The sequence below is a fragment of the Phymastichus coffea genome, unplaced genomic scaffold (genome assembly GCF_024137745.1).
Source record: "Phymastichus coffea isolate CEN01 unplaced genomic scaffold, Cenicafe_Pcof_1.1 PCOF00001, whole genome shotgun sequence".
NCBI classification, from domain to species: Eukaryota; Metazoa; Arthropoda; class Insecta; order Hymenoptera; family Eulophidae; genus Phymastichus; species Phymastichus coffea.
The window spans coordinates 16,684,984-16,711,846 of record NW_026706812.1 but is presented as its reverse complement, the minus strand read 5'-3'; the positions used below and the strand labels follow the sequence as shown (position 1 = coordinate 16,711,846).

At 49.3% G+C, this 26,863-nt stretch overlaps 2 protein-coding genes across 3 annotated transcripts; one reads left to right on the top strand and one right to left on the bottom strand.

Annotated features, from left to right (window-relative positions):
- On the bottom strand, positions 1–26,521 carry LOC131675547 (eukaryotic translation initiation factor 3 subunit A-like). 2 transcript variants are annotated; one of them, XM_058954569.1, is made up of 17 exons: positions 25,984–26,521; positions 17,365–17,430; positions 15,822–15,881; positions 15,083–15,154; positions 14,587–14,812; positions 11,327–11,557; positions 11,165–11,265; positions 9,996–10,077; positions 9,667–9,953; positions 8,408–8,587; positions 7,898–8,203; positions 7,709–7,830; positions 7,410–7,636; positions 7,234–7,357; positions 6,754–7,175; positions 2,871–3,103; positions 1–2,766 (listed from the first exon to the last, which is right to left on the bottom strand). In XM_058954569.1, the coding sequence occupies exons 1-17, from the start codon at positions 26,354–26,356 to the stop codon at positions 2,753–2,755; spliced, it is 3,126 nt and encodes a 1,041-aa protein (XP_058810552.1). In that variant the 5' UTR covers positions 26,357–26,521; the 3' UTR covers positions 1–2,752. The 2 variants fall into 2 exon arrangements, with proteins under 2 accessions (XP_058810552.1, XP_058810549.1); XM_058954566.1 differs by lacking the exons at positions 1–2,766; positions 9,667–9,953; positions 9,996–10,077 and having other exon boundaries at positions 2,955–3,103; positions 7,419–7,636; positions 11,165–11,557; positions 25,984–26,518.
- LOC131675557 (uncharacterized) lies at positions 23,551–24,999 on the top strand. Its single transcript, XM_058954576.1, has 4 exons — positions 23,551–23,778; positions 23,843–23,892; positions 23,961–24,207; positions 24,618–24,999. Exons 1-4 carry the CDS (start codon positions 23,666–23,668, stop codon positions 24,793–24,795), a joined length of 588 nt encoding a protein of 195 aa, XP_058810559.1. The 5' UTR covers positions 23,551–23,665; the 3' UTR covers positions 24,796–24,999.
- Positions 26,522–26,863: the final 342 nt, after the last annotated feature.

Below are 26,863 nucleotides of genomic sequence, written 5' to 3'. Positions count from 1 at the left end.
GAGAAAACAACTCCAGTAGTTTTAGTCATTTATTACGTACAAGGCTTTTTTTACATTACCAAGTGTTTAGGCTTGTCTGGTGACCATCAAAAGACTCATCTCACGTATGCATCGCTCTTTCGCTCCACGCATCCTTCAAAATGCAACACATGCCTTGCGCGCTCTCGTTGCCAATCCGAGGAAAGAAGCGATTATTGCTCCCGCTCGACCGAATCGCAGTCGAACAAAAGAGACTGATTGAGTTTTCAACGCAGACAATAACATCGCGCAAATATATAAATTCGCAATCAGCGACGAGGGGCTAGCTAGATAATTGCACCTAAGCATACAGACCTCTGTGTATTTACTTTCGTCGACCCCTCAAAAATATCGAAAAACCCTTATCGCCCAGTCACTCTTTCTCTTCGTTACGCCCCCAAACCTTTTTTACGCTGCGCTGCATACTTTTTGTACGCATTTTTCCATTTGTGCCGTGCTGTATACGGTTCGTTAGCCCGCTCGCACCGAATCATGAACAAAGTAAACACGCCTAACTCGCCCACTCGACGTTTCACCTTCAAAAGTTATCATTTCGACAGAAAGGCGCGATTTATTGCCTTCATCCCATCACGCCGCTCACTGAATTTCGCGCAAACATTTTGCCGCTCCAACTCTATACTTTGTCCATTTTTCTCGATTGCAATCGTTTTCTTGAAAAATCTCATATTCATCTATTTATTCAGTAGAAAATTTAATTACAAAACACAGAATAAACTAATTATTTCTGCTTAATGCCTTCCTATTCTCGACTATTAAAATTTCATCGATTCAATTGATAACCAGTTTTTTCCCATTCGTGTGTAATGCTATATAACAAATATATGCATATAACGTCGATATATATCAATCAGCCCTTCTTTCAAATGCTTCCTTTCATTTGTTTTTAAACTTTATTTTACACTGTCTACGATAAAAACATATATTTAATACATGTACACTTGTGTAGCCTTAATAATTAAGTTACCGTGGATTTTTAAACGTATTAGCTCAATCAACTAAATATTTATAAATTACAGTTTTTAATTATATTCAAAAAATCTAGGGTATTGAGCTAGACTTGCGATGCAGTTCATTGACTTGTTTTAACAATTGTTAATCTCACTTCGCTTAGTTTCTCGCGTAAACAATATATGCGTAAGTGCTTTGTTTCTTTGAATTAGCTGCCTCAGCTGCACCTTATGACATAATTACTCGTAAGACTGTACGCACAGGCCACAATGGCCAAGTGATTTTTGTTGCATCAACTCTTTTGGAAAATATACGTTCGCAGCAATCAAGCGATAACGGTTACCCTTTACCCGATAACAGTCGCCTTTATATGAGCTATAAGGTGAATTTATAACATCAAAATTTCATTGCTCCGCCGACAAATATAAGTTTTACTAAATTTAGTTAAAATACATAACGCATAGTGAACAGAGACGAAATATTGGCAGACTAATGTGACAAATTTTTATTTAATTTTATGTATCAATAATAATTTCATTCCTTTGAATTCCAATCTTATCCATCTTATAATTACTTATTTTTCTTTGATATATATAATTCCTTTCTTGAGATTTATTAATCATAATTTTTCAAGACATTACCATCATACATTCATTCACTCACAATCTCTCATCGTAGTCTCTGAACGAAGTGTAATAAAAACATTAAAATCGCTTGACTAGTGAGCGCACGCCTCAAAACAAAAAAAAGTAAACAAAAAATAAACATGAAAATTGCTTGATGAAAGAAGAAAAAGCTAACGTATTAAGTTTTACAATTGTATCTGTAGAGTATAAATATTTTTTATTAGGCTAAACATTTAAATTGCAAGCTTCGAGACTTGGGATGACGCAAATTGTCAGTTCTGCACAGTCCATTACTGGTGGTTTACAATCACGAACAAATATAAAAATACACTATGGACGTAAAGTATGAAAACAAATTTTACAATTTTTCCATTAAAAAAAGACGCAATTAAAATATTACAAAGCCATTTGGAAAAAAATGCTTAGCCTATTCAAGACATCGTCGAAATTGACATTTGATCATGACTGACCAAAGAAAATGAGTTAGCGTCAATGCACAGCAGGTCAAGCTTTGAATCTCGATTGCACATTGAAAGAGGAAAAAAGAAAAAATAAATAAATAACACGCGCAACACATATATCTTGCATTCCCATTGAGAAGTGCTATAGCTTAATTGACACATCTGTGCAATAACACGAATGTTCACACTGAGCTCGTTGTCAATTAGGCGCGATAGTTTTGCAGTAATTATCTCTTGGAAAAAAGACAGTAAAGATCCATTAAGGAGTTAGTTTCAGTAATCAAGATATTAGATTGTACAAACTAAGAGGCGGGTCGGATCTTCAGAGTTGACCGCTCGCGTGTGCCTGTATTGTATTTTAACCATCGTTAATAATAATATTAATCATTATTATTTACCATTATTACTTATTAATTAACATTATATATTATTTTACACTTGATAAACCTGCCATGCGTTTAACATATAACGAAAAGCTCTTTGAATCGCCTGTTTAGCTATGTTCATCGGCAGATTAATCTCGTTCTCCTCTTTTTATTTACACTGCACTTTTCTCTAAGAAGAATCAAAAGCCACGATGACGTCTACGTCGCTCAACGTCAGACTTGCATCAGTTTCGTGGTTGTTTTCTTTCTCTTATCTATCTATCGTAGTCATCCATACGATTTGACGGCTCTCTTAAGACAGAAGATCTGTAAAGAAAAGCATGACACACAATGATTTTCGAAAAGCTCTAGGGGATAAATTCGGTTTTATCAAGTTTTGTTTATAGCCATTTAGAAAGAACAAAACTCACCTTGCACTTGATTGTCCTGCTGTTTATTACTGACAAAGGGATCCTGAAAAGGATTGGCATTGGTCGCTGCTGGCATGACGAAATTCGGCGTGAAGGGTATTGCCGTAGGATTCAGATTCGAATTCACATTGTCTTCATTATTGTTGGACATCAATATCGGACTACTGTTGCTATTGCTCAGCAAGTCAAATTCCGACAGATCGAGCAAGTTGTTTGTGACGTTATTTTGCTTGCTATAAAGATCAATTCAACAAAAAAGTAATTGATATAACCCAATTTTACAACAAAACAGATCTAAACTTTATCAAATAATTCATAATTATGCAGTTGACTCTAAAACTATATTAAAAGCACATACTTTTGCCGACAAATTCTACAAGAATTACGCATTGTCATGAATCATTTATATACATGGAATATACATTTTGACAAAATTGAAAAAGCATTCGGATTCCAAGTATTCATAGTAGGAGTCATCGCGAAATTCGACTTAAGACATTCGATATCTATATAATTTAGAGCATTAATGCTATTGTTCCGAATTGTACATCCACGCCTTCTATGATCGAAACATTAATAACAAAAATATATAGGTATATTTCTCGACTTGACCAAATATTAATTCATGCAAGAAGACAAAATAAAATAGCAAAAAAAAATCAATTGTTTTCCTTTCTATTAAAAAGAACGTACTAATAACAAAACGAACCAAATGTTTGAAATGGTTGACTGAAACTAAAGTTTTCTCAATTTCTCATATCAAAAAGTTAAAAAAAAAGTTAAACAGATATTTGATAAGACTGACAGAAAGTTTGGTTATATGAACATTTTTTTTTACCAAAGATATAGAAATCACACAAAATATTTTAAACCACTTTGATAGGATGGCAAGGACACTACAAAAACTTGGTTCACTTCTTTTGCAGAATTATTTTCAAGACTACTGTATTTTTTTAATTAGAAGATCAACTATCAGTCTGAAGCAGCAAGCCGTAAGGTCGCACAAGATTATAACAAAATATTAACTCTGACTATGAAAACGTTAAAATAAAAGTTGGCAAAATTCAATATAGATGCCCACGATAAAACTTCAATCCTAAATTTGAAATAGTCTAATTGGCGTGGGTAAATAAAAAAAATATACTAATCTATATTATAACACAGTCTCCTGAGCACTGTTATAACTTGTACAAATAAACGCTAACAAAGCCAGAATTTGCGATTGGTTCATACAAAAACTGCTACATACATTACTGTTGTAATGAAATAATAATTGGTTCGCATCAACGCATACTTGTGACTATGTGAATTTTCAAAACAAAAGGTAGACAAAAGTCATTATAAGTTTACCAGTAGAGCATTGGTGAACCATAAAATCTTTAATACACAGCAAAAGTAGGCAGTAAGTTGACGCACAAATGTGAATTGTCACACGTAACATCCAAATTTTATCAATCAACGTATATGAAAAAACAAGCAATGTGAAATAATGAGTTTACTAGTGGTCGTAAAGGTGTGATCTATGAGCTTTTGCACAGTGTAAATAGTGAATAGTAATACAAATTCTGAGTAACACAATCAATAATATTAATACGTATATAGTAAGAATAGTTTTTAGACTATAGATTTTAGTTGAAGTATTTGCATATTTCGCATACACATATCGTGTTCAAAACATATATGTAAACACTACATAAATTTATACTACACAGTATAATGAGAAACATGCACAGGTTAATATATAGTTCACAAGCACTTAATAGATAAGTTAACGGAATAAAAATTTCTGTATTACATGATCATTGGTCAGACTTCTTTTCTTAAAATTGACTGTAATTTATATGCTGTGGCTAGAATCAATTTTGTATTCAAATGATAATAAAATGTTATAGAAATCGCTACATAAAATTAAAAAAGAAAAAAAAAAAAAAACAGAAAATACCTCAAAGGGCTTCAAGGAAGAAAATGAAATAAGAGCTTGTTAAAGACTTTCAATACTTTGATTTTCAAAATGAAATTTAAATCGAATTTAATAAACTCTTATTTGATCAAATATTAATCAAACACGAGCTTACAAAAGACTTTGAATACTTTGATTTTCATTCTAATCTGTTATGAACAAAGGAAAGAAAAATGCGATAAGAATGTCTCTAATAAGCCCTCATTATTGTATATTAGCAAATCATGAACAAGTTTTGAGATGACTGAATGCATTTATCCTATTCTTTGATCACTTTACATTATATACACTGTATAATTTAAGTTATATCGCAGCAAAACATTAATTCTGAAATTATGACAATGTTCTTTTTTGCTTATAAATGTCATCAGATTAGATAGCCTCGCTTTTAATATTGACTTGTGTGCAATGAATTACTCAAAAATCACTCGAGAGACCATTTTTGTAACGTTTTTCTTTTCGTTTCACATTTGAAGAATGCATAACTTGTTCTTATCAAAAACAGGTTCTAATGTAGTTTGAAAGAAATCGCTAGATAGTTTGTATAAAAATGTACTATGTATGAATTTACTGGCATCAATTTGATACAAATAACGCAAGCATATACGCTTGGAAAATGTATCGAATGAATTTATAATGATTATGCGTATAATAAAGCGTCATTCTTGAATTGTTATTAATAAAATTAACAGGCTAATAAATATCTTAGACTGGAGAAAGTAAACACACATATTTCTCTTGGTAGAATTAAAATATACATGATGATGATAATGTACAGTTACAATATACAAATTTGTGGGTAGCATAATTTTCACATGTAATATCATGTCTATTCGTTCAGCGGCAGTTAATCACAAAAATATGTTATTGGCGAGAGGTGATCATCATAGAATAGTCAACTCTTCTGGCTACTTTTGCAATGTACAATGAGCGTAGTGTAATTATACTCGCGAGTATCCCCTCCGCTATCGTGAAATTTATCAGATTCTGTTACAAAGTTAAATTTTATGAATAGCAGACAGTTTCTTATATTATTCGTTATTTCATGAAATGTTTGCAATCGTGTTCCTTTCTATCTTATTTGATTTCGAGACATCCCAAGAAAGTGCTGCCTTCACAACTTTCATGCTTCTGACTGATTTCATATTTCTGCAAACGATGCTAATTTGCAAGTAACAAGAAGATTATAATTATTTATCAAGCCACTGCAGTTTACAGTAGTAACCAACTGTTTATAAATAAAGTTAATAGGAGCGCCGTTTGATTTGCATTAATTTCTTTAATAATAATAATAATAATAATAATAATAATAATAATAGTATGCTTTGGTAGCATATAACGCGCAAACGTGAGACACACGCAGACACTTAAAGTTTACTTTGCACAACGGACATATCATGGCATCATAAATTATTAATACTTTAATGTATGTATTCGTCATTGATAACCGCACTAGAAGTTCAATAATGCTTATCGTTTCATTTTAGTATTTGGTAATAATCAAAGAAGCTCGATACTTTAATATTCCTTCCACGTACAGACCAGACTCAATGTTAATGGCTACGAAAAAATTAATTAATGAATTTGAAAGAATGAAATTGAAAGAGCAATAAACCGACGGCCATTTGGTCGTGAAAACCAGAAAAACTAAAAAATCAAGTTGGACTTAAGTCCACGATTGCGCATATAAAACTTTGCTCAACAATAACACGTGATAATATTAAAAATCGACGAAAGTACAAGTAGTAGCGACGAGCGCGAAAGAGGACGAGCAGCGCGACGAGCACGGCGCTTGCGACACCGACAGCATGGTCGGCGGCCTGTTCTCGTCGCTATCTCCCGGCGAGGATTCAGTCGAGCCAGTCGCACTCCGAGCGCAAACAACGACGGGCAGTCTCGGCCGCGAGTCCATCGCGTACTTACACGGTGGCGTTGTCGAGAGCGATGCTCTGCGTGTCGATGCCGATACCGTTGCCGTGGCTGGAGCCGTTGTTGCGGTGTCCGTTGAGCTCTTCGTTGTCGACGAGCGACGGCTGCGGTGGCTGCGGCGGCTGCGGCTGTGGCGACGACGACGGCTGCTGCTGCTGCTGCTGCTGCTGCTGCTGCTGATGCTTGCCGGCGGGCTCGCCGACTCCGTTGCTCGGGTGGCTGGTGCCGTTGCGCACGACGTCCCCCTCGCCGCTCGCCTCGTGGGCACACTGCTCGCTTCTGATGAGCTGCAGCGTCGCCTCCGACAGCAGGCTGCTGGTCATCAGGCTCTGCGCGGACTTGTCGTCGCCCGGGGCCGACTTGCTCTCCTCGCTCGGGCTGTCCTCCTTGGACTTGTCGCCGTCGGTGCCGTCGCCCTGCCGAGCATCGGCGGTTAGGCGTCGCTGCAGGCCCGCGATCGGCCGAGCGGCTTACCTTCTGAGCGTTCGGCTGGTTCTTCGCCCGGGTCCTGGACATGATGGCCTCGACGCGCTTGCGCCTGGCGTTCCTCTCCTCCTCCTCCTTCTTCTTCTGGCGCTCGACCATCTCGAGTCGTTGCCTGAAAAGAGCGAGCGCTCGTGAGGCCGTCGGAGGCGAGCCGCGGGCGCGACGACACCGACCTCTCGGCCTCCTCCTTCTCGAGCTTCTGCCGGAGCTCGTCCTCGCGGCGCTTGCGCTCCTCCTCCTGGCGCCTCTCGGCCTCCTCGATGGCCTGGCGCAGCCGCTGCTCCTCGGCCAGCCGAGCCTCCTCCGCCAGGCGGATGGTCTCCTCCTCGAGCCGGCGCTGCGCCTCCTCCTCGGCGCGCAGGCGCTCGGCCTCCAGCGTCGCCTCCTGCTCCTGCAACAAGCGGCAGGCGAGCAGCGGTCAGCGGCTGCGGGGCCGCGCGCCGCCGCCGCTCGCGGCACCCACCCGTCGCTGCTTCTCGAGCTCGGCCTCGCGCTCGGCCTGCTCGCGCGCCAGGCGGCGGCGCTCGGCCAGCGCGGCCTTGGCCTCCTCCTCCGTGGTGATGCGGATCTTCTGGATCATCGAGGCTGCGAACAGAAGCGGGTCGTCGGTGAGGCGGCGCCCGGGGCCGGCGCTCGGCGTCACCCCCCCCACCTGTCATGTCGGCCTGCTGCTCGTCGCCGAGGTCCTCCTCCGGCCGGGGCGGCTCCTCGGGCGCCGGGCCCTCGTCCGGCGGGCCGGGCGGCTCGGCGCCGGGGCTCTGCAGCGGGCTGGGCCTGGGCGTGGCGCGCGGCGAGGCCTTGGCGCTCCTGGGCGGCGCGGGCGCGCTGCGGCGCTCCGGCTTGGCCGCCGGCGGCGCGGGCTTGCGCGGCGTGCCGGCCCCGCCGGTCCCGCCGGTCCCGCCGGCGTGCGCCTTGGGCAGCGGCGGCTTGGCGTCCTTCTGCTGCTTGGCGGCCTCGTCTGCGAAAGGCCGGAGCTCGCGTTAGCGTCGCCTCGCTGCCGGCCCGCGCTGGGCTGCGACGATGTATTTATGTGTGCAATGCGCATGGGAGGGGAGGGGTCGCATCCGGCGGCTGGCAGGCGGGCGAGCGGGCGGCTGGCGCGGGTGGTCGGCTGGTGCTCGGTCGATGGTCGAGGCGGGTGAGAGAGAATGAGAGTGCTCACTGTGTTGAGAGGTGGTGACGCCGGTGCCGGCGATGGAGGCTGGCCTGGGTCGTCGGGGCGTGCCGGTCCTGGGGCGCAGGTTCACGGTGCTGCTGGCCACGCTCGAGCTGGCGCTCTGCTGACTCATGGAGCTGTGCGGCCGCGACGGGCTGTTGGGCGTCACCTCGCCGCTGCGCAGACCTACCGACACCGTCCAACATTTTGCCCACTTCTTGCCTACTTATTTCAGCCGCCGTCCGTCCTTCCCATTCTACCTCGCTGCTCGCGCGAGCTTCAAGCCGGAACGGCTGGCGAACGGCCGAAGCCCGCAGCGTTCCGCGCTTCAAGCTTCTCCGCGCGTCGACGAGAGCTTGCTTCGAAACTCGGCACCCTGTGCTCTTTGCGTGACGCTATCGAGTGGGCCTTTCACCCCCAACGTGCACGCAGCAGCCCAAATTCGAGCGTTGCCGGTCAACCAAACGCTAAACTTTTTACCAACCGCTCTAGAGGTGCTTCGTTAGAGTGCTCTCTGGACGTCTTCGACTACGCATCAGTGATAAGTTAAACTACTCGGTGTGCTCGCCACGCGATCTTACGACAAATCAAGTGTACGTAAGCTGTCGTTAGTAATGTTAATTCAAACAATGTGTCATGCCCACCACTAACAGTCGAAGCAGGTCTGTGACGCCAATAGACTGTTAAAACGAGCAAGAAAACAAAAAAATTAATTGGAACAAAACAAAAAATCAAGTTTGAAGGGGAAAGTGAACACGGTGGAAGCCGCTCGACGAGGCTCGAAGAGGCTCGAAGAGCAGACAAGAATAAGCAGCAGAACGGAGAAAATGAGCGAGGTTGGAGAAAAATGGCGTGATTGCACAATAAATACACTTGTTTTTTTGATTTGTCGCTGTTATCTGGTGTTAGCCAACTAAACAAATATGATAGGTCTTACCGAGAGCGAAGAGATAGCTTGTTACCATCACCGTTGAGTTCCAAAAAGCTGCCTGGTACTGGCCGTTATCGAGCTTTCAAAGATGCAAAGCCGAGAGCCTGCTCGGCACGGCAGCCCCACGGAGGCTCTCGCCTTTGCCTCTACAAAACATGCGAAGAACGTGTGTGCTCCCAGTCGGCGACAGGCGTTCGGAGCAGGGGTCCGCCGCGCGCGGGCGCCCACGGAGGTGCAGCGCAGAGGAGGAGAGAAGCGGAGAGGGCGGCCGCTCGGGCCGGAGGGGGGCGGGGCACGGCGCGGCGCGGGGGAGGCGACACACGCGGCGGCTTACCTGGGTTGGCGTGCTCGCGGGCCTTGCGGCGCAGGCGCTCGGCCCGCGTGGGCCCGGGCAGCGCGCCCATGCTGCGCGAGTTGTCCGGGCGGCCGAGGCCGGGGGCCGGCGCGGGCCGCGCCAGCTGGCTCATGCTGCGGCTCATGCTCGCCTGCGCCAGGCCGGCCGGCGGGCCGGCGCGCCTGCGCGGCTGGGCCAGCCGGTCCAGCCTCGACATCGAGTATGTCCTACCTGGGCTGCGCGCGAACGCCTTGCTGCTGCTGGCCGCCAGGCTGGAGCTGCGCCCGCTGCCGGCCGCGCCCGGCGGCTCGCGGCCCTCCCGCGGCGACGGCAGCGTCGGCACCAGGTCCGTGCGGCGCCGGTTCGCGAAGCGCGTGCTCACGCCCGCCGCTGCCTCGGCGCCCTCCTCACCTGCGACAATGCACGCGCGGCGTCACAACCGCGCCCGCCGACTGGCGCCGCGCTCCCCCCCGGCTCCGACGCCGGGGAGAGTGGACGCTGCCGGGCGAGGCAACAACTACGATGCAAAGAGCGAGCGAGCGAGCGAGCGAGCGAGCGAGAGAGAGAGAGAGAAAGAGAGAGAGAGAGAGTGAGGCAGATAGACAGACAGACAGACAGACAGACAGACAGACAGACAGACAGAGAGAGAGAGAGAGAGAGCACACTGGAAGCGCGTGCGGCGTTGACGCAGCTACAGCGGGGTCGGAGCTTGGGCGGGTGAACAAGCGGAGAGCAAGCGACAGACGGCCCGAGAGCGCGAGAGGCGAGCGAGCGAGCGACGGACCGAGGAAGTCGGCCGGTCGCGGGCTCGAGCGCTCGCGGGCGTGCGCTACTGGCTACTGGAGAGCGGTCGACGAGCGAAGCGAGGGCGCTTGAAAGAGAGGACAGACTCACCGCGCTGCGTCGCACGATAGGACAGATCGTCGATGGAGAAGGCGGTCGGTGCTGGGGGGGCAACGAGAGACTCGCTCTCTTGTTAGCGCTCGCAGGGGTTAGCGAGGGCTCGGGCCGCGCTACTCCAATTGAACACCTCGTACATCGACGAGGACATTCGCATATCTGCAAGCACAGGCAGCCGCTCGCTCAGCCGTTGCTCCGAGCGGTTCGCGCGGGCTCGCTCGCCGCGAGCCGGACGCGCCCCGCCCGAAGCCACCGCCGACGAAACCCGCCGAGTCGGCCTCGCCGCCGCTCGACCAGCTTCGCCGCGGCTCCCGCGCGCGAAACACAACGATGTGCCGCCGCCACCACCACCACCACCACCACCACCACCACCACCACCACCACCACCAACACCATCGCCATCTCGGATTAACGTGCTTTCCGATGCTGCGAACAAACGATCCATTGGTCCACGGCCACTACTCTGCAGGCGCGCGCCAGCGACAAACGGACGAGCGCGCGAGAGCCGAGTGCACCAAAGCCCAGACAGCCGGACGGTCCAAGTGCTCCGAAGCGAGCGGAGGGTGCGGGACGGGAGCGGAGGGGGTCGGGCACTGACCTGGCTTGCGGTCGGCGCCGCCGGCCGAGGCGGCGCGCTTCTTGCTGCCGTCGAGCTCGCGCTCGGAGCTGCGCCTGGTGAGCGGCGCCGGGTGCTGGTTGCTGGGCGGCCGCCAAGGCCGGCTGGCCGGCCGAGCTGCTCGTCTGGTGCAGGCTGCTGAACATGACGTTGGACGTGGAGGTGGCGCGCCTGGTGCCCCAGAAGCCGCCCGTGTCCGCCGGCTCGAGCATGCGGGGCGTCGAGCTGCCGAACGCGAAGACGATCTGCGAGCGCTCGTTCTTGCGCTTGGCCTCGATGCGCGCCTCGCGCTCCTGGTTCCTGCGCAGGATGGCCTCGCGCCTGTCGCGCTCCGCCTCCCAGATCAGCCGCTTGCGCTCCTCCACCTGGCTTCGCCTGTCGGTCACGCGCTCGGTCAGCGAGAGGCCCTCGCGCCCGGAGCCTGCGTCCGAAGTCGGCGCTTCGCGGTGCTCGATCGCCCGACCGCGTCGTCGCGCGTTTCGCGGACCGAGCAGCGACTCTCGTCGTTGCCGTTCGTTGGTTTCCTTCGCGATTGCCGCTCGAAGCGAATAAGCCAAGTCGCGTGCGCTGTCCTCGGCACCCAACGTCTCGGAGCAGCTTCTTGGAAAATTTATTCGTAAAGCCAATCGTTGGTTCGTATCGCGAGCTGATGGTACCCGGGACAACGTCGCCGCCAGGTTGATTGTTTCCTTGAGTAACGACGAAAGATCATTGGAACCTGTAGCTCGAGGCTTACGTCGTTGACCGAGGCGCCAGCTCCCCGGCGTCCAAGACTTATTTTGCTTATTTTGAGCGATCGTCAATCGTTTGCGAACTAGCGAACGGCAACGATAAAAATCTTACTCGTTCCATCGACTATCAATCGCGTGATCAGTTCATCGATTCTCGTCACAAACCTGATTTGAGGTACTAACTACGTACCGTGTGACGCTAGTCCGATATCTAGATCATTGCGACCTGACGTGGCGCCAAATAGCAGGAACAGACAAGCACTTTCACGCGGACCGCACGGGGAAACCGCGAGGTTTTCACGTAATAACGAAAGGCATTTGTAAATAGACGCGTGCCAACCTTGACGCCGGATGACGCACTTTAGAGCGGCACGTCTCGTTTCAATTTTCTTTTTCAAAATTCTTGTATTCGCTTATTGGAGAAATCATCTGCGGTTTTAATTGGCATCTACTCATTTGCCCGATTTTTCGATTGTTAGAAAAGCATCACTTTGGCCTGTGCTTTCCGCGTTGAGTGCGTGCTTGTTTAATAATATTTTGCGCCACGGGAGGTCGCAACGGCCCAATATCCCAACAAGACTGCGTGTTCACGGAGGTGACTTGCCGTCGATAAAAATGTCCATCTACAGCATGGAGACTATCAACAACCGAATGGGATCTAAGATTTTGGTGGGGAGTATGCTAACGTAGTGCCACTTTACCGTCGGTTTGAAAATGATAGTCATTTGACTCGTATCTTCGCAAAAAAAAAGTGGAAATGTGACTTCAGATCTCGCGCACCGATGGATTAGTTCGCGATTTATCGAGACCGATCGGCAAAGCTGTGGTGACGTTCGGAGGGAAAAAAACTCGAATTTTCAAGCTGTTTCGGGCAACTTTGGACAGCTGCCACTTAGTAGAAATCGAGCAAACCATCGACTGGACAATTTTCTTACGGAGATTACCCTTTACAAATAAACTAATTGACTTCTTTTAATTCTACCGCAGCAACTTAAAGAAGGCTTTCAACTATGTAAGCTGAATTTTTTCCTCGTCGATTCAATCTTATTTAACGATATGTCAACTGTGCAAAGTTATCCACGTATCAAGTAACTTGAAAATCCACGATTCTTTCCTTTCCGATTGTCACCAGAATTTAGCTAATTGGTCTAATTGAAGAGTTGACGAATCAATCGATGCGCAAGCTCTGAAGCTTCAACGCTATATAGGTCCTTTTCTCATGCAACTTTTTTGCAAAAATAAGCTTTAAAATTAAAAGTCAAGTGACTACCACTTTCAAACCGAAAATAGCGTAGACGGCATAGAACAAAGTAGTTTTCGTACGAAATATTAACAATAATGAAATAAATACCTCGAATAAGAACGTTTGGCTAAAGTTGAGCGGAAAAAAAATGATTAAAAAGCTGTTTTTAAGTATCTATTTTTTTAATTATTGTTTTTATTAAAAGTAACTATATGTTTATCTGTTTATTTCTCCAATTACCGTTGATATTTCATATGAAAATACTAGGTTATGTAAATAGGAAGAACATCCGGACTGATATAATATTCATATTATTCTATCGATTTCCTACATTATAAATATTTACTTACAATTCGATCATTAGTTTCGAATATCTATATATACAACGCCATGAATTGTTTGGCCAGCCATTTCATTTACTTTAGTTGTACGAATACGCTTGTTATCCGATGTATCGACAATGTTAGTTGAAATCGATGGAATCAAATAAATAGTTAAATTGGACCAGAGATAACCTAATTGTAGCGACTTGTCAGCAACTGGTTGTTGTAAATGGATTTTTTCATCGATGGCAATGTACTTCTACCACTTTTCGTTTGCAGTTGCTAGTTATAGGCTGCAAGTTACCGTTTTGAAAAGGCATCCGAACTCTGATGCTATTTGTACGTTTAAACGACCTGTTTCCTTTATCTCATCAGGTTTATTCGTGAATCTGAATTTTTTCGTAATTGCATACTAGACTGATTCATATTACTTTGATAAATCACACGAAAAACCGTTAGTTTTATATGTTGAGTTACAACCTGTTGAACTTGTAATTTGATCTGGATTTCATTGATAACTTGTAAAATTAAAGTCGAATGTAGTATAGATTAAAACAATATCGGCAATTCATTTCCGAAACGTATGTCATTGTGAAAAAAAAATCGAATAAAAATAGGCATTACACAGCGTTGGAGTTTGAGGTATTACGCATCGATGGATTCGTCAACGGTTGAAAACATGGATTTTCGAGTTTTTTTTTTAGTAACGCGTAATTGCGCAGAACTGCCGTTTCGTCCGAAAAGTTGAAAACGCCGAGGGAAAAATTGATCTTACGAGGCTCGGAGCCTCGTTGAAGCTGCCGCGGCGAGGTTGCAGGAAAAATTAATGAGTTTATTTGCGAACCGCCATCTACGAAAGAAAAAGACTTGGTCGATTACTTTCGAACTCGATGTGAAGCGCCGTAAAGCATTTTGAAAAACAGTGCACTGCGAAGAGAACGGTAACTTTCGCTCCGGGTCGCTCCAGGAAGACTTCGCACTGCAGAAGCTGCACTTTCCCGAAAACCAACCGCCGACGAATCCGTCGCCGAGCAAGAGCCGAGTACGCGAGGGCCGCGACAACCGAGACGAAGGAGTAGGCGAAGGCCGCGCGAACGGAGGACGTACCTGTCATTGTCGCGCAGGCGAAGCTCCTCGATGCGCTTGCGTCGCTCCTCCTCGCGCTGCTCGCGGAAGCGCTGCGCGGCGAGCGCCTGCTGGCGCAGCTCCTTCAGCTTGCGCTGTCGCTCCTCCTGCTGGCGCTCGCGCACCAGTCGCGCCCGGTCCAGCTCCTTGGCGCTGTTGCTGCGCTCCACGCCCGGGCCGACGCCGAGCGCGGCCGTCGGCTCGCGACCTGCGAACGTCCCGCAAGCCTTGGTCATTCGTGGCCACTCGGCGACCACTCGGCGACCCGCTCCTCCCGCTGGTCCGCGGCTCCGCGCGTAGCTTGGCCCGAGCACTCGGCGAGCGCCTCTTTCGCCTCCCCGTGCGCGTGGACGAGAGTCGCGGGCCAAGTTACGGGCGAGCCGCCGATGCAAACGTATGGCACGTAAGAACGAAAAGAGCCGACGCGTGGTTGGAGCAAAATCATTGTCTTATAGAAAACGAATGTGGATGAGTTCACCTTGATATTCGTATGGATGATCGCCGTCGAGAGAGTCTGCGTCGAAATCGTGACTATTGCGCTGCCTCAAATCTGCTCAAACAACAAATCATACTTTCTCTCAGAGACGCTCTGGCGAAAAGGCTCTTGCATGCTCATCAATCGCACACGCATTCCCTTCTTGGACAATGTTTCTGTGTGTGTGTGTGTGTGTGAGTCTATGTGTATGCGTTGCAACGAGGGTCCAAAATTCCAAACATTCGCCTCGCGAACGATACTCTAACTACTTGTTTCTCCATTCGTATCTACCATTGTCAACTCAAATTCGCAAGGCTTGCAAAACCATCCGGATCGTTACAAAAAAAACCCAAAGTCGTTTTACATCTACTCGATTAAAACAATGAATGATCATGCAACATGCCTTTCAACGTTACGAATGAATTTTTTTCGATAAGAAGCGCCAGTCATCGGACGATCAGCACTTGCCAAATCAAGTGACTCTTCGGTCGGGAGAGTCTGCTGTTGAAAAGTGTGCTCGTCCGACAGCCGATAGCCTCTAAACGAGAAAGTTCCCCTTCCGGTCGAACATTTATTCGAACTCAAGCATTTTTCGACGGCCGAAACGAAGAATAGCTGTTCACTGAAGAATATCAAAACGAACAAACGGCAAGTACTTGACACGCACAATCGTATGTTAGTTGAGAAAAACCGGATGGTTAGAAGTTGAACGAGAGGACACAGCACTCGATTTATAGTTTACCTGACGCGAGAATTGCATCTTCATCGGATCCAATTCGGGCGAACCAATGCATCGTTTCTTCTATGAAAATAAAAAAAAAAGCATGAGAATGAAACTTATCGCCGAATCGACCATTGCATTCGAAAAGCTCGGAACGACAGTAGACGTTTCTCCGATGATCTACCTGCTGGAAGGTGGGACGCGGTGAACAAAGCGAACGCGTCAACGTTGAAAATTACATGTTTGACACTTGTGCCTGAGTGTGTCGACTGGCGCTTCATTGACGGCGAACGTCTGGCCGAGTTTCCCGTGCCGGTACAAGCGTCAACGTCCGTCTTACCAGCATAAAAATCGACTTATAAATACTACGCTCTAGCTCGCTCGAGCAGCCTCTCGTTATATCCACGACACGGTATGAATGAAAAATTACGCAATAGCTTTTAGCGCGAGAGTGTCTTTGCTAATGGACTGTTGTTCGGATATGCAGCCAATCACGAATAAGAGACTTCTCGTGTCCGAATCAATTTGAAAAGAGCGTTCCAGTCTTTAGCACGACGAGATGACATTTTCCGATCTTAACTAGCTTCGAGCATTTATCCGTTTGATTTTAATATCGCGGAATACGCGGATTTATCGGTGTGCGCTAGGCGAGGCAAATGACACCTCGTACGAATTCGTTCGACCGCTCGGAGTGAATTTTTCTCGATGCGCTTGGCTTGCGAGCGCCAGTACTATCGCTAAAGCATTCGTTGAACGGACAACTTTGGAACGTGAATTGATGAATATGTCGAGTTGCGCAACTGTGATGGCGCATCGTGGAAACAGTGCACCGAAACTTTGCTTACGCTCGGACAATGTACGCAGGTGTACTTTGCAGAAAATACATAAATACGAGAGAGAGAGAGAGAGAGCTTGAAAAGGCGTACGATGCCGTGCAACTTACTACGCAAATACAGTCGAAACAGTGGTTGCCGGGCAGCGTACCGCCGATACGCTGTTTCATTCGGAGGCTTAATAAGAGTTGTCGCTGTCCGAGGCACCGCGCGAGAAGACGTAAATGCCATTGAAGCGCCTGCGCGGCGTACGCGAGGGAAAACGACATTGGAACGAGGCAACGTGGCAGCGGACAGAGCGACGTAGACGTGTCCGGGGAGAGCGAAATGCAGGAACACGTCGGAGCGAGCAGGCGAGCCGAACCGTCGCTTCGCCTCTACTCGATCTTCGCGAGGTGCGACGCCCGCGAGTGCCGCTCGCCGCACGCCAATTAATTTGACGGCTGTGGCCATTCGGTCGAGCGGATTTGCCGCGGAAGCCGCGAAGGGACGGTCGACGAATTAGCGCTGGGTTTGCCGACTCCACCGGGAGTCGAGGCAACGGCAACCCACGGAGCCGACCGACCACGGAGTCACTGCAGAAGAGTCGAGCGATCGACCCGTCCACCATGCAACAGGCCACGCGGTCTACCGATGCGTCGTGCATTCGCGCGGCAATGGGCGCATGCGAGCTTGGCTCGGAATCGGTCGTCGTGGTCGATCGCCGAATACCGTGACCCTCTGCTGCTTACCTTTCGTAAGGGACTGGCGGTTGTGCGCAGAGCTGGGCCTTTGGCTCTCATCGGCAGTCGCTCCAGCTGAAAGGGAAAAAAACAGTGAGTCTCTTGAATACATCCGCGAAGCTGCTCGCCGTTGCGCGGCGCAGCTCATCCGACGCGAAGGGAGCGCCAGCCAGAATCGGTTGCGAGTGAGCTGGCCCGCGGGTCATCGCCGGCGCGGTAGACTCGTGCTTTTCAGCGGAGGAGCGGGCTGCAGCCTCGTTCTCCAGGTCTGGGAGTACGAGGGCACGTCGCGTACAATTTATGAGGCGCCAGTCCACCTGCGCATATGCAAAGTTCTTGCGACAGTTGAGAGACGACGAGCGCCATATCGAACTGCCAGCGGGAATAAAGATTAACGTCGCTGCGCGCGCCACTCCCAGAAACTCGCTCTGTTTTCCCTCGGCGCGTCGTCTTTTCACGTCTACCGGGCCAAGTCGATCATTGGTTCGCGCGCTCCAGTCGAGTTTGCGCGGCCGCGTTAGTTCATGGCTCTCTCCGTTCTCGGCTTCTCGGACTCGATCGTCCGCCTGTTTCGCGACTGCCAACGCGACCCCCGTCACCGTATTATTCGCCAGTTAGCGGCTTTTCCACTGTCGACCGAAATTTCAGCTTTTCTTTACCGAACTGCGAGATCAAACAGTGTGGTGACAAATGCTATTTGCACTAGTGGAAGCTGAGCGACACCTTGAGTTTAATGGACTTGACTATCCAATATGACAATATGAAATGCGAAGAGAACGCCGCGAGGCTTTCCTCCCGAGCATTACACACTGGACTGGCCGGATGATTGCGAAGGTGCAATTAGTTGTTGATTATCGGGGGGAGGTGGGGGGGGGGGCGAGGTCTCCCTGTATTTGCACGTGGCGACGCAGTTGTTAATTGTTCGTCGCTTGGATTTTCATCGAGGGCGACAAGACAGTCTGGCCGGAAAGAAAAGGGAAGGGGGCTGCTATTGCTGCGGGCCAATTGCATCGCCGCGCGACGCCGCGGAAATTGCAGTTTGATTCGATTGTCTGCGGCCGGGCGAGTCGCTGCCGGCGGTGCCTATCTAAACAGAGCCCCGCCGTATTTTATTCGCGGGGCCGCCTGTCGAGAGTAACCGAAGAAAAAGCCTCGTTGGAATTCGAGCGGGCGAGCGGCTCGTATGCAGATGCAGCCGATACGGAGGGACGCGAAATCCAATTGTCCGACTTTTTTTCTCGCGCTGCAATTAGCCGAGAGAGCTTCGAACCGCCGAATGCCTTCCAAAAGCACTACAACACTAGCGTCGCGAGAGCGCCCTGCTCCCGCACCTTTCCAAGAGACGCGCCCGAGGAAACAAAGATCTTTCTCGCGCTGTCGTGTGCAAGCTCGCTCGCTCGCCTCCTTGCCACCTCGCCATCCGTTTTCCCACTCGACCCTGCCAACTTGTGCACGTCCGGCCGCGAGGCACGGCAAAACAATTTAGCCCCGCAAGGGCTTTTCGATCGTTCGTCAGCGCAGTTTCAAGCAATTTCGCATTTCGAGTGCTCGTCCCAACTGCGAGGCATCGACCGCGAACCGACAAAAACACAATATTGCGCTTTTCGTACATTTCGAATATACGTATACAGTTGAAGAACGGCGCGTTGAAGATCGAGTGGATCAATCTAGCGAGTCGTACAGTTTCGCACGCGGACGTGACGAATTCCAGCCAGTGTACAGCAATCTCTTATCGATAATTTTTAATTGGGATGAAATCAATTCGCAACGTGTAATAAAACCTATGGCCAAAATATGACGTGCCGGATTTTTCAAAAAAGCTAGCGAATAAAATACAGTCCGCGAGAAGGAGATACAATAGACAAAAATTTATTTACACATAGCACGCGACGGAAGCTGATGACTACAAAAAAAATTTGCGTTATCGACAACTTATGCCATGCTTACGAATATATCGTTCTCGCTTAACGGCCTACTTTTCTCTGGCTTATTTCTGTCCTATCCAGCAAAAGCTGACGGTAATTTTCACGTCACCGCTATGCGAACAAATTTACTGGAATGCATTCGATCATTTTTCGACACTTTCGGCTGCGATTCTCACAAGTAGCAAAAAAAAGTCCTAAAATATCGAAAATCCACTTAAACTACTTAGTACGGCGTCGCTACACCTTGCCCGTAATTTTCGTTTCACTTGTGCGCGCTTTATTTTAGTGCAAAACCGAAGCAGAATGAAATTACCTCAAATGCCATTATGAAGAATACATTTAAATTTTATCCTCTCGAGATTTGCGTAAAAAACCGACGAGCTATTCAAGCTTTTATCTAGCAGCTGGCCGCTTTTTATAAATAGACGTTTATCTCCTGTCGACTTTTCAGTTGCCGGTTTAAGCTCCAAGAAGCTCGATCTCGTACGGGGGCGTCATAGCCAGGAGGTTTTGAAATGTTTTTTCTCATTTCTCTGTGTATTTTTGTTAGACCGGAGTCGGAAAATCCGATACAATTGGATCAAAGCTTTGTTGAAGGAGATCGATGTCAGGTATGAATTGAACAAGGAACGGTTCGTGATTCGAAAAAATGGAGAACGACAATCCGATTCGCATTGATTCTGCTGAGTTTGAAAATCGATTATTTCGGTGTTTCGCATAATTTGGTTGGTCGTTTCGCGTGCCGCCAACGTCCCTCTGATTGGCGTCGACCTAAGTAGTCGCCGCGCTTTGTTCGACGAAACGCTTCGACTCCGTGGCCGTGCTTTCGCCAAGAATGAAAATGGAAAAGTCGCAGCCAACAGCGAGGCGAAGCCTTGAATTTGTCGGTCGCAATTGAGAGGCAGCTGATTCAGCGATCGCTCATCGACTGTGATGGATTGCCGAACGATGAGAATGAGAAAAAGGTGTCGGGTCGATCGCGGAGACGACGACAGCGCGTCGGCAGCACTCGCAAACAGCCGGCGCTCTTATCCGCGGGCTCGTTCAGACCGGCCGCGCTGAAACAATGCGAGAGCGCCGCAGCAGCGCGGACAATGCCGCGGACAAAAGAGCCGCCGCCGCCGCGATGGACTGGCCTTTTCAGAGCGGGCCGGGAAGCAGCTCCTTCGTCGCAGGCGTGCAAACGGCCGCGTTCGCCTGCATAATCCGCTGAATAATCCGAAGAGTGCATTGCGGAGCCGGACGGCCAGGGCGTATCGATCGCACGGCGGCGGCGGCTGTGCGCTCGTGAAAAAGAAAAAAGGCAACTTGGCCGGGGCTCAGCTTTGATCATTATTTATCGCGGCTCGTCATTGTCACTCGCGAGAGCTCATCAGCGCCGCCCCCGCTTCTGGCCAGGCTCGCCCCCTGCTCTCCTTTCTCGGCGCGCGCGGGAAAAAAGGGGCCGGAGCGAGCTGCATCCACGGCCCGACGACCGCGTCTCTGAAAATCATCGTCGCCGCGGCTGAAAGTAGACGAGTGGCGAAATCCGCCGCGGCGCCTCGAACCTCTCAATTGCGCCTTTGCAGACGTTGCCGGCAAAAAACCTCCGGGCAAGTGGAATATCTGGTACGGAGCCGTCGTCTGTCTGCGCACAGCCGACGAGGCAGCCAGGACAGCGACTTACGTTGCAAAAGCTCAAGACTCGAGGCTTGGCAGCAGCTGCATTGGCCGTCGATCAATTAGAGGGCCGAATAAGTCAGCGCCGCGCGCGGCACGAGCAAAAGCAGGTGAGCCGCCGCCGCAAATAGAAGACAGCGCATTCCCGGCGCTGCTTTCCTCCTCTCCGTTCTCTCTTGTTCCAAAGTAATAATGGCCTCTCTCTATCTGGGCTTCCGATAGCCAAAAAATCCATGCGAATGGCATAATTTTAAAAGCAGGTCGCGCTTTTTCGCAGCGAGATTACTCTTGTCAGACTACATTAATTTTGGAGTAACGAGCTCCGCGTCAACCAAAGCTTTCGGAGTACTCGACAAATTCTTACAAAATTCATTCAAGTCACAAGCTTGCAATCATTTACCAAACAAACGTTAAAAGTACATCCAAACCTTTGTACGCATACTAGATGTTTGGTTGACGTGGAACTCGTTCATCCAGAATTGATAGACGCTGCAGCGAAACGTAAAAGAAAATCAGATTTCTATGCTAAATGTATTTTTCTAGGACAGCTTTACGCACGGAAAAACATTAAGTTTGCACGATGAATTTCTAATGACTGCGCGCGCTCTTTGTTATTTCCAACGCCTTTCAAAGCTACAGTTTTTTTTTACGACTCACCACTACCGCCGTCGTCGTCGTCATCTGAGAGTCGAACGTCATTACCACGTTGAAATCCGCTTTCCGATTGTTCGTCGTATCCGTGGAACGCGAAACCCTGACCGTGGCAGGCAGTTTGAAAAATGAAAGGCACTTTTCAATTCTCAATCAGCGCGAGCATTCCTTTGCGCGCTTGTGTACAAACGTCGACGAGATCGTTAGCCACTGTTTCTCGTCGAGGCGAATAAACGCGCGACCGCGTAAGTACTTGAATCTAATCGAGGCAGATGTGTTGGAGCGTAACAACTTCGGTGAACTGAAAGAAAGTAAAATACTAATTTGACGATGATGCGCCACGCGGCGGCGGCGGAGATCGACGCGAACTTGTAGGTCGTGGAAGTCGGGCGCCGCGACAATTTGGTCAATGCGATTCAAAGAGTATTTATCCGTTGGAATAGAGCCTTTCCATCGACACTTTGTCACCGGATAAATCGTCACTTATTTTTTTCCCGACTTCACGAATCTACATAATGAAGCGTTCTTATCGGCAATCTGTAATTGTTTCGGTTATATATCATCTGTGAGACTCTACGCGGATCTCTCGAGAATAATTAGATTTTGATATATTCTTGTAGAGAATGTCGTGGACTTCAGCTCGAGTACTTTGCTTCAACTTTAATTTTGAACAATGTAAACACTGAAATTCGTAACGACAATTCTTTTTTTACTTTGTTTTCTTCCATTTACTTATCGATGAAAGATATTACATAAACTTGTTCTACTTAGATTTTACAGTCGCCACGCAATTCGCAACGTTCCATCTTACGTAACTTCGAATATTACGCATGCGTAATTTTCATATAAAGTATAAATTCTCAAATATGAGTTGAAAATCTACTGATTTGTATTTTGGTATTCTTATTTGTTGTTGGCCTTGTGTAATAGAATATCTCTTGAGATTGAATGTTGCGTTTCAATGCATATCGAATAATTTATTAACTCATAAAAAACATAACAGCCAAAAAGCATTGGAGCTTTTAAAAGTGGAATGCGCACGTTTGATTGGCGAAAGCTTCATCTTCTATGCTTGTGTACAGACGTATACCTAATGGCGTTTTTCTTCTAACTTATTTATAAATTACCTATTTTGAATCGGATTTGAAGAAGTAAAAATGACGAGATGGTTGGCTATCGAAAAGCAGTTGGCACTTTGGCCCCGCAAAAGAAGTATCGTTAACTGTAGATTCATTGGTTAGTACGAATCTTAAGACTTCGAGTTTTCTGTCGTTGATATGCGGTGCCGTGCCATTTGTTTGTTATGACTGGTATTTCAAAGAAAGTGTACAGAGGTACAGCATTCGTAAAATTACTGGCAATTTTTCAATTGAAAGTATTTGATGAAACATTGATCTGTCGCAGCCATCTGCTCGTATTTGCATACGCGTAAACGCATAGCGGATAGTACAAAAATGTTCACATTAATAATGGAGTGCGGAGTAGCGCGGTTCGACCAATTACTTCGGCAATCTCGGTCCCTCTCGCCCGGAACAATCTGCCCGAGCGACGAGTGGACGCCTTCGGCGAGACGATGTCGTTGTTCGCCGACGACGGCTTGCTGCAGATTCGCTGCTTACCGATCCAGGACATCGAGTAAGTAGGAGTCGAAGGTGGAAATCACCTGTGATGCGACGACGAGCGATTCAACAACAAATATCCATGAAACGCGACGAGAAAAGCGACGATGATCCACAGGCTGCGCAATAGATGGATTTCATCAAGATCGTTCGATACCGTGATGATTTTGATCGGTGAAGGAGAGACGCCGAGTGGCAAAGAACGCATCTCTCGTTGTACGCCTACTGCCGATGACGCAATCGCACGCACCTCGAATCAAAGTCGAGCTCCGGAGTGTGCGCCGTTTGCTCGGCGCGCTTCTTTCGGAGAAAAAACGACGAATAACAACCGAAAGTCATATGCGCGGCTTCTCCCCACCAAGACAGAAGTGAATCGCATCGGATCAGTCGCCGGTCAGCCAGCTCCTCGTGCTCGTCTCGCCAGCGCGCCGCACCGATCGGACTCGGCAATCGAACATGAAGCTGCTGCCGCTGCTGCTGCTGGCCCCTCTGGTTTGCCTGCTAGTCGCGGTACAGTCCCGGCCCGACGAAGGCTACTGGCTACGATTCACCGCGCCCAGTCTCAAGAGGTTTTCGAGCGTTGCGAGCTTTTCGAAAGCCTACGGAATGCTCAAAAGTTGTTCTTGTTTGCAGCGAGATCTTCGGCCCTCTTCGCGCGAACGAGAAGCGACGCATCGCCGTCCGTAAGTCGAACGCTTAGCCCTGACCAGTTTGAATATTCAGGAGCGTAAGCCGAGCCGTTGGCTTGTAGGGTGCGGCGAACGCGTGTCGGAGTCGTACGGCGTGCTCGAGCAAACGTTCGGGCTGCACTCCGCGGCGGCCAGCCTGACTAATTGCACCTGGTACCTCCGAGCCCCGGCCGATCACGTCGTCAACGTCATTTCCATATCCTTCGTCCTCCAGGACGAGACGAAGCCACCTCTCAGCGACGACATTCGAGTCTCCACGATTTCCCTCTACGACGATACCGAGCCCAATCCAACCAACTTGTTGACCACGTAAGTTCGTCTCATTTTCGGTCTGTCGTCTCCTCGTTCTTCGACAAAGTTCGTTTTCATACAAGTTGTGTAATCTGCTGATTATCAGCTCGTTTCCGCCTCATTACGCGATGAACCGGTCCTCGCGAGCTGATCGAACGCGGCGCTCGGCGAAACACAATAACCCGGATAATCCTTGCCTGCGCGCACTCTCGTTTAAAATGACGACCGATCGGCGATCGGGTTGGCCGTCCAACTATCGCAAGGTGCGCGCGCGCGAACTGACAGCACACGTGGACACTGCTGGATTGGAGCTTCGCGCGGACGTTTGCGCCCGTGGAAATCTGAGTGCCCGCGCACAAGAAAGTAGCTTACGCACGAGCGAGACGAGTCCCGGGCAAAGGTGGGTAATTGTTGATGTGTTGTTGCAGATATTACGTGAGCCCTCGAGAAAAAGTAGGTCACTTTGCCAACAGTTTGTCATCAAAACAAGATATGGTCGTCGAAATCAAGTATCACGCCAACAAAGATTTTGAAACGCAGACTATGATGGTCGAGTACGAATTTCTCGACGTCGATAAGATGAACGCCTTGCTTCGAGCCGACTAATCGTGCTGTTTCAGGCCGCTTTTCTGAACTGTCATCGCTTTTAATTAAATGTTTGTTTCGCAAACCATTAATAGCTTAAGAAACAAGTCGAAGCAGAGCAGCATTCGAATATGCTTATGCGCGTTCAATTTTCCGTATCTATTTGAATTTCATGCGTTTTATTCGATTATATTATTCCTATTAAATAATTAATTAGTTTGATTAAGATCGAAGAGTTTCGATGTTGATAGAGAATACCCTCGAGTCTACGAAAATTAGATGTGAACTCGTATCGATTAACAACAAACGTCCGTTCGCGCGTGGATGATTAACAGTTTATATACGAAATGGCGAAACTCGGTTAAATTAGTTGCGCAGTTGATACGAGCATCGCACTTTTACGGGCCATTGGATTTTCGTGCGCAAATAAATTTGATCGGCCGGTTCAGAGCTAAAAATATTTGCTGGATAAATACGTATCGATTTTCGAACGACAGGCAGAACATCAAAATGGAGGGCCTCGATCGAGGTGTATTGAAAATCATTGCGCAACGAATGTAATAATGATGCTGCCGGACGATGTGCGTTGCGTTCGAGCGACATGTAAATGAGCGCCGAAGCCCGGAAAGCCAGAGGCCGCGTGATCCGCATTTTAATCGAATGCCACGCCGCAGGTCAACGCACTATGGACACTACGTTGAGTCACGCCTAATTCAATTTGTCAATGAACGCGGACGACGCTTGCAAATATGTTACCCGAGTCGGGCCTTTCCACGATGACAACGGCGCTCTTAACTTACGCTGAGGCGGGCTCGGCTAGCCAATGTACGAAGACGCTTACCTGAAACAGACAGAAACGAAAGCAAGGTTAGTTCGCTGAGTTGCGACGCGCCAGAGGAGTCAGATTTGATTCGCGCGGAAAGCGCAACAAAGGGAAACGTCCCGCGCGGCGCCAGAGCCGGCGCTCCGCTCGCAGAGCCGCGACAATAGGACGAGAGAGGTCGAGCTCGTTCCCTGGCGGCAGCGCGACTCGCGGCGTCGACAGGGACGAGGCTGCATTCGAACCGATCGCCAGGGCGCAGCACGGCGCGGCACTGGCCCGCCTCTCCCCCGTTGCCCCGAGGCCGACTCTCGGATCCCCTCTTCGTCCCCTTCAAAGGCCGTCCCCGTCCCGAGCCGACCCCCGAGACGGTGCTGCCCTCGGCTCACCTTCGTCGCTCGAGGCGGAGGACTCGTCGTCGGAGGGCCCGGACGACGAGCTGGAGGAGCGCGCGCGGCAGCGGTGGAGGCGCCGCACGCGCGGCGGCAGCAGCTCGGGCGAGGCGGACCTGGGCCGGCGCGGCCGGGCCCCGCGGCAGCTGCGGGCCTCGCAGGCGGCCTCGCAGCAGCAGAGCGCGCAGTCGGCGGCGTAGGGCGCGCGTCGGCCGTCGCGCGACTCCAGGCCGCTGCCAGCCCTGCGCGCGCCCAGGCTGGTGGGCCTGGCGGGGCGCCGCCTGGCGCCGGCCTCCCGGGCGGGCGCCGCCGAGCGCCCGCGGCAGACCGCGGCCTTGCGCAGGGTCTCCCTGCACAGCTCGGAGAACATGGCCGGCCCGGCCGGGCCATGGCCGCTCACCGGCGAGCCCCGCGCCCGCCGCTCATCGCCACCCGCGCCGCCGCGGCTCCCCGCTCATTGCGCCCTGCTCGTTCAGTCTCGTCGGCGTGCTCTCCTCTCTCTCGCCCTCGCTCTCACTCTCTCTCGCCCTCGCTCTCTCTCTCTCTCTCTCTCTCTCTCTCTCTCTCTCTCTCTCTCTCTCTCTCTGTCTCTCGGCCTAGACGAGGTCCGGCGATAAAAGAGGCCGCTCGAGTTCCGTGCCTGCGCTGGGGAAGATAGGCCAGAGCCCGTCGCTCGCGCGTCGGCTCATCCGTTCAGCGCGGCCGGCTCCCCATCGTCGCGGAGCCCGTCGGCCGCGAGCCAAGCGTCCGCTGATTGCACTCCTGTCCTCCGCGTGGACGAGCTCTGCCGCTGCTCCCGCGGGACGAGGCCGCGTTCCACGTCGACTTTCGCTCGCGGCGACGACTGGCGCGAAGGCAGGCTGCGTAACCTGATCTC

Coding starts and splice junctions, on each gene's coding strand:
- LOC131675557 (XM_058954576.1), top strand. CDS start 23,666: ATGAAGCTGCTGCCGCTGCTGCTGCTGGCCCCTCTGGTTTGCCTGCTA. Junction 23,779..23,842: donor ACCGCGCCCAGTCTCAAGAG/GTTTTCGAGCGT, acceptor TCTTGTTTGCAG/CGAGATCTTCGGCCCTCTTC. Junction 24,208..24,617: donor CCAACCAACTTGTTGACCAC/GTAAGTTCGTCT, acceptor GTGTTGTTGCAG/ATATTACGTGAGCCCTCGAG.
- LOC131675547 (XM_058954569.1), bottom strand. CDS start 26,356: ATGTTCTCCGAGCTGTGCAGGGAGACCCTGCGCAAGGCCGCGGTCTGC. Junction 10,078..11,164: donor CGGCGCCGACCGCAAGCCAG/GTCAGTGCCCGA, acceptor GCATTGTCGCAG/GTGAGGAGGGCGCCGAGGCA. Junction 9,954..9,995: donor GACCTGGTGCCGACGCTGCC/GTCGCCGCGGGA, acceptor CGCGGCCGGCAG/CGGGCGCAGCTCCAGCCTGG.